Source organism: Nicrophorus vespilloides, unplaced genomic scaffold (genome assembly GCF_001412225.1).
Source record: "Nicrophorus vespilloides isolate i.1.1-1 unplaced genomic scaffold, Nicve_v1.0, whole genome shotgun sequence".
Taxonomy (NCBI): Eukaryota; Metazoa; Arthropoda; class Insecta; order Coleoptera; family Silphidae; genus Nicrophorus; species Nicrophorus vespilloides.
Genome location: NW_017099964.1, coordinates 26,307 through 34,086, shown reverse-complemented (window position 1 = coordinate 34,086; position 7,780 = coordinate 26,307). Strand labels below are relative to the sequence as shown.

At 33.8% G+C, this 7,780-nt stretch overlaps 1 protein-coding gene across 4 annotated transcripts in view; it reads right to left on the bottom strand.

The window, feature by feature from the left end:
* Positions 1 to 2,131: 2,131 nt before the first annotated feature.
* LOC108566359 (plasma membrane calcium-transporting ATPase 3) overlaps positions 2,132 to 7,780 on the bottom strand; it is a 29,841-nt gene continuing 24,192 nt past the window's right edge. For 2 of the 4 annotated variants that reach the window (XM_017926204.1, XM_017926203.1), the window contains 2 exons: positions 7,241 to 7,309; positions 2,132 to 3,410 (listed from right to left, as the gene is read on the bottom strand). In XM_017926204.1, the coding sequence (XP_017781693.1) occupies positions 3,189 to 3,410; positions 7,241 to 7,309 (291 nt within the window). In that variant the 3' untranslated portion in view covers positions 2,132 to 3,188. The remainder of the gene's footprint in view (positions 3,411 to 7,240; positions 7,310 to 7,780) is intronic. The other 2 variants (XM_017926205.1, XM_017926206.1) reach the window with 2 other exon arrangements.

Sequence of the window (7,780 nt, the reverse complement as noted above, 5' to 3'; positions counted from 1 at the left end):
TTTTTTTCAATAAAACTAGGGTCTCCTTAACGAGGTGTGCAGTTTACACTTAATGCAGGAGGTTATCACTATCATCAATAGTGATCATTGTAATCTTCATCATCATTTCATCTCCATTTCATAATATTTCTTTTTTTTGTATATAGTACAGTTCGTATAAAATAACAAGCATAACATGATAACGATTTAATTGTACCATTAAAATTACAATAACAACATTAAACTTAAAAATTCATATCATAAACAAGTTTTTTTTTTTAATTTTATTTATTATTTAGTTTATATATATATATTTTTTTTTAACTTTCAACTCAAGTCGTTTTTATATTTTTTTTTCTTATATTCATTTTGGCATTATAATAGTACACATGTCAGATTTGCCTAGCACCCAGTGCTCTCGCTGGGATCCCATTCATCTCTGCTTAATAATGTATCGCCAACAGGTCTACATCAATTATTAACAAACACCCCATTTTACAATTCACTTTTTTTTCTATATCAATGATCAAGTTGCTCCTTCTTTTACTCAATTTTTTTTTTTTCATAAAATGGTCTACAATAAGAAGGTAATAATGAATCAATAAATTATAATGAGGTAATGTCAAATATATTATATCATTTATATTATGTATTTCTTCTCGTTCAACCTCTAGCGACATATATATCTGTAGACATATACACATATATTTAACGGCGTAGATATGTGTGTATATTTATATACATATACAATTGTAATATCAATTATCCTGCAATACATAATGATACTGGTTCCAACTATAACGTGTATGAAGAGTCCGATGGGTTAGGGCACGACGAACCTCAGATTATCCAGATTACATAGCACAAGAAAGGTTCATTAAATTATATTACATAGTAATAGGAACGCTCACTTGCACGGAGAATGGCGTGCAAGTGTGCGCTCAGCACCAGGACTAGGGCGGGCAGGAAGGACACTGAGGACTACACTACGTCAAACCACATACTAACGAAAACTCGATTGTATGCAGTATAAGAACGAATTCTCTTTAGCTGGTCTTTGGGGAAAACTATAGATCATTGAATGACTAGATACCTGCCCGGCCCGAGGCCCAATCGGTGGTCGGTATAGTTTTCATTTTAGTTTTATGGAATAGTTACATAGTTGGCTAATAAAACGAAATCTATTCTCGAAGTACAATAATATATACAGACAAACATATCCACATAATATATATATATACATATATATATATGTATATATATATGTACATATATATGTATATATATATATACATAAATATATATATATATATCATATATGCAATTGGTCAGCCGAGGGCTAGACTGTACCGACCACTGAGCCTATGGATCCGATACGGAGTAGTGTATAAATGTGTGCGCGAGGCCAACAGGAAGTCGCAAGGCACGGCCGGGAAGAAGGAACATGAATTGACAAATAACAAGAACAACATAAAAACGAAAATACTGAACGTGGCATTAAGTACACCGGGGCCGCTTTCTTCCAAGATTCTGTGATCTATTTCCGCTTCTAACTACTGACAGAGACAAACAAACATGAATGACATGAAGAGACAGACAAACAAGTAAACAATTAATATACCGCGACTTGCCACCTCCAGTTCGCCAAAATACACAGCTTACTATCTACGTACGTTATTTAGTTATCTCTTAATCAATTATTTATATATCATCATCATCATCATCTTCCACCTCATTATTATATTAAATCTTAATTTGTTTGGTTTGTCTTCTCGTAATTCCTCAAAGTATACATGTATTAATAAAGTATAAAATAAATATATTCTCTGAGGCGAGACAACATCATTTGATTATTATTATATTAATGTCCAAACTAGTTGTTCAAATATATATATATAAATAGCTTTTTTGTTCACTTGATTATTTTGTCGTACTCCATTTTTCTTCGTTTAAATAGATAATATAATCTTGTTTTCTTTCGCTAAATTATCGCTAAGTCGGAATTTTCGACTTAGGTTACAACAGGATAAGGACGAGCAAGGGCGGCGGTCGGTGTGTCCCGTCATCCCAAATGAACAGTGAGTTTAAGAGGACGGTTCATAATCGTTTTATGGACACGTTCTTAGACAACGGTATACAAGTGAGATTTATCTTATTGCGTACGGCGTGTCCACTGAGCCCCGCGCCACAACTGCCGCCCCTGCCCCATACATTTGGTAGGGCACACAACATGTGATAATCACTCTACAAAAATCTTATCCTTACATTAATGTTAGACTTAATGTAGCGAGCTTCCGCTGTCGAATGCGAGTTCAAAACGAACATACGACATCTGAAGCACGCGTGGACGAGGAGGGATGCCGACCTGGAGCTGAATCCGCAACCCTTCGGATGTCGGTTGCAGCACTGCATCCTCTGAGAAAGTGACCGCAACCGGTGGAAGACAGCCGAACCGCGGCGATGGTGCACGTAAACCACATTTGATTCAGATCGCCGCGGATGTCTGCTCTCACCGGAGTGCACTGCGGCCATCCATACCCATCCAGTCCCATCATACCAAGGTTTCAAGAATGAATTATTTCCTCTTAGGATGCGGTGCCAATTGCCGATACTTGTCCGGAGGGTCGACGAGTAAAAAAAAAGCAAACGGATGCTACCGTCCTCGTCCTGGCGTGGGGACACGAAATATCCCCAACTAGGCACCTAATTAAACGCTATGGGCAAACTTACGATCGCCCATTTATTGCTAAATCATGTTTAGTTCAAGTCGCCATGTTTATTGGCAATGCTTCTACACTATTTCACCGTATAGTAATGTATATATATATATATATAGTTTATGTATGTATATATATATATATCCACTGGAATAACAATTAAATTAACGAACAATGCGCATGATTACGGATGCATATGAGGCATATTTATAATAATAGTAATCATAATAATAATTCATATACCATAATTTCTATTTGTTTTACTTGAATTTGATGTATATGTTAATATTTGATGGCAGTTGCGTGACTGCCGAGCCGATTGGTACACTCTCGCTGCTAGGGTAGGTTAGGGATACGGGTGGTGCTATTGTAGTAGTAGTTGTTGTTGTTGTATTGTTGTAACAGTTGTTGTTGTTGTTGCTGATGTTGTTGTTGTTGTTGCTGTTGCATTTGGTCAGAGGTGTGGTTGGGACGGGAGCGCGATTATGGGATCTAAACGGCCGTCTCCGTATGGCTGTGAGACGATAATCGTTCCACATCGATTTCAGGAATCGTCAGCTCGTCTGGGATGTTATCGGCATACTCAATGGAAGAAGTTTGCGACAACCTCTTTGAGAGTGATGTCTGTTTGCGGAGTACCTCGGCTAGGGAAGTATTGCTGTGTTCGCCGTACCGAGCATCTAGGCCCTGACGGAAAGCATTAACTACTCGGATCTGAAATGAACAAGAAACAACAAAATGGGGAAAATTAAAATAAGAACATTCCCAGGAGGTGTGTGACGAGCATATAGCACAGCCGAAAGAACAGTACAGAGCATTGTAGATGTAGATGCAATGCAGCCCGGCCGCGTGGTTCTCCTCTCCTCGTGCATGCATTACTATTGCCATTAAACAGACCAGCATCCAAACGCAATCCATACACAGAGATAAAGAAGGAACGATTAAGTAAACAATATTAAAAAAAAATAACAACAAAAGATAAAAGACAACAGAAAAATAAAACAATATATATAGCAGCAATCAAGTGCAATCAAGTTCCAGAAGCCGCTCGGGCATTGGCCTTCAAGAACAATACGACATACAGTAAATAGAGCAAGCAAGTTAATCTCCTTTATCTGCGAACGCAAATGCAGTAGCAATAAGAGAACCGCGCGGCCAAAGCTCAGTAGAAGAAAAATCAAAAGAAGAAGAGAAAAAACAAACAAAATTTTAATTCCATGTACATATATATATATTTATTTGTATAAATATATATATATATAAACAGTAAAAGAAAACATGCAAATTGATATAAATAAATAGTATATGTATATATATACACAAAGAAAATGTGCAGTCATATTGACATTTTTCACTGCCAGAGCAAAATGTATTTGTGTAGAGCCACCGTACATGCCATGTACTGGATTTTCCGAGGCAGATCTAAGCTTTACAGTTAATAATCCATAATCATTAAAAAATGTAAATATATATATATAATATTGAAAAAGAAGCCGAATGAAGGAAACCAATAATGATAATAATTTGATATAAAGAACGATGGATAATAGACATTTTAATGAATTATGTTGACGTGGAAGGGAATGAATGACATGCTGCATGACAATACATTAGGTCACACCATTGCGTGGTGAGCGCTTCGAATAGGCGATAAACCAAAATTGATAAAAAAAAAATAAAATACAGAAATTATAGATGAAAATCAAATAAATTATAGAATTGAAATAAAGAGAGAAAAAAAAAACATTGAGCTTGCATAAGTTTGTATACAGATCAACAACACTTGAGAATTGATTGAGCACCACTTAAAACATACACGAATAACAAATATTCAAATACATACAGTTTTTACCAGATACTGGTTATTTTGCTTACGTGATTTTGCCCCACCTGTATGTATGTATACGTGGGTATTAGTAGTATAAACACATATAAAGAAACAAACGAAAAGCTAGTTTTAAAACGTATTAATTGTGAGAAAAACAAAATATAAATTTAAAAAAAAAACAACAACAACATAAGGAAAATAATACAAATTCAAAGATACACATAGAAAGTATTAATTAATATCTAGTTAGACGAAAACCAAATCACTTAATTAATTAAAAACAAATTATAGTATAATAATAAATAGGCATATAAAACATATGTAAACAAATATTCAATTAAAAAAAAATGCAACCACCTAGCAGAACAAACTAAAAAAAAATCGTTTAAAATTATATTAAAGTTCATAATATATATGTATATATGGAAACAAAAAAAAACCGCAGCTGTTAGTACGTTAAACCAGTGATTCTCAAACTTTTGGACATAAACAGTTTCTGCCACCCCTCGAAGTGTATGTATGTGTAGAAAAACAACCAGAATAGACCAGTGATTCTCAAACTTTTGGCACGACCCCTGAAGAATGGGTATTGTAGAAAAACAACCAGAATTGATCTGTCATTATTTTTGCGACCCCAATTTGAGAATCACTGATTAAGATAATTTATTTGTGTATATAATTTTTTTTGCGACCCCCCAAATACATTTTGAGAATCACTGCAATAAAATTATTAATAATTTATTTAATTATAACAAAAAAAAAAACTATTTTTCTTTTAATCTCATATAAATATATATCATCTTAAATTTGCAATGTTAACGAAGCCTCTACTAAATATTTAAAAAAAAATTCAATAAACTATTCAAATTCAGAAAGAAACAATTTAGAATAAAAAGCAAATATAGTAAGATATATTATTAAAAAAGAAAGAAAAGCGATTCAGGCATTGATCATTGTGGGCATTCGAGTATATAAATAATAAATATTGTATAAAGAAAACTAAAATTTACAATATTTAGAATCAACAAAAATAGGGAGGAAAGTTCAATGTAAGAGATAGAAAATTCAACAGAAAAAAACAATATATATATAACAAAACTGAAACCCTGACGCTAAAATTATCTTCACACTTTACCATCCTGTGTTCCGGATTCGAGTGTGGACCGAGAGAATGTCTCAAGTCTTGTATTTATTGTCTGTCTTTTGTTAAGTTGAAATGATATGGAAGGAATAACAACAAATGATTTTCTTATTGTATATATATATGTACATATACATCTACTTTTTGTTCGATTTCCAAAAAAATGAAAATAAAATAATCAGTGGCGTAACTTCAAATTTTGTCCCCATAAAATAGATTTAAAATTCTTCTATTGGATTCGCAATTTTTCTAATCACATCTAAATATGTTTTATTATTTTGGACATTTCAGTCGAAAAAACAATAACTGTTGTAAATTGCGATTGATACAAATTTCATTTCCATTGCAGCGCGTTTCTGTTCATAATAAAATACTGTGGAACCTCGCTTAATGAGCAAAATGAATAACTTGCTTAATGAGCGATGTTTCGCATAACGAGTGACGATGAGAAGAGAAGTCCCTGCTAATGTGTATTTTTGAATGTTTCACTAGACGAGTATTTCACTAAACGAGTATAAATCCGGAAATCGTTAAGCGAGGTTCTACTGTACATAAATATGTACGCGATTTTCTTGTCGTGAGCCCTAAACACCAATTTTAATTTGGAGGACTTAGGTAAATTTGCATTGTAGTTACGCCACTAAAAATAATATGATTTTTTTTGCACAGCTATAACGAATTTCATGTGATGCAACGTTTAAATGAAATCAAAATAACTTTCGCGAAAATTTAAATACTTGAATTAACAAAAAAAAAAAACAAATGAGTTTTAAGCAATAAGGAACATAAGACATGTAATGTGTAAAGAATTATATTCATCTTTTTTTTGGCCGAGCAAACGTTTAGAGCGATCATATGCATCTGTGATAAACTACGTGTGTGTTCCAGTGGCGTCACATCTTAAAAACTTAACATAATTCACAACCGACACTCGTTTCCTTTCTTAATCAGAAACTAAGTTTATCGTAAATATAATACTGACTGTAACATCAAACTATTTTAAGTACTTTATATGTGAATAATACAACCGGAGGTTTCATGTGATGCTTGCAATTAAAACAAAACATAGTATGATGTTGAAGTGATTTGCAATTATATTAATCGTTCGGGTGACACCACTGCGTCGATATGCGCTTTACAAAGATAATTAAAGTAAAGAAATGTAAAATGTGTAATAGAAGTAGATCTTAGGGTTAAAACTGAAATGTAAGAAGGAAAAGAAAAAGACATGCATGAAGGGAACAGAAAGAAAGGGCATGCGTAGATCCTAGTTTCTGTATTCCCTTGAGAAGTTAGATAAAATCAAAATCTAAGAAAACCAACAGAACAAACGGTTAGGTAAAAGAAAACGATAAATGGCTAAATTTGTTTGTTAGATGCCACACTTATTAAGCAGTGCTTATTTTTTCATTATATTGATTCAATTGATATATATAAATTAATTTTTTTTTTTAAAGAAAAATCATTAACAATTTTTTTTTCTGCAGCGTTAGCCAAACAAACAAACAAGATCGAACGAGCGGCATTCTAAATATAAATACGTAGCGGAAAGAAAGATGTAGGAAAGCGGCTTACAGCTTGGTCAGTGGAGCTCTTGCTGTACGGAACCGGAATCAAACGCTCTTGCAATTCACCACCTATCACCTTCAAGAGTAAAGGGCAACGTTAAAGAGTGGTTCGATAGACAGTGACAGACAGATACAATAGAATAGTGCACAGAATGAGATAGATTAATAGACTACTAAATACACCTGAGAAGAGTGAGGTGACGGCGGATCGCGTCCGTGGCCGCGACTCGCCGCATCCACCAGCGACCGAACTCAGATAGACAACACCAAAATAAACATTCATGAACTTAATTAATAATCTACATAAAGGAGAGTAAAACTATAAAGTAAAAGAATAAAATAATAAATGAAAACAACGACATCGAAACATAAGTAGGTAAATAGATATAGAAACAAAGGTATGTATACAAAACAGAGTTTGTTAGAGTAGGAAGTGTTCGCTCGCTGGTGCCGGTAAAAAGAAATCATAATAAGAAAGTTGCAAAGTGTTACAACCTACAGACACACGATTGCTCGAAACGTGTATCCAACGGATCACAAATTAGCT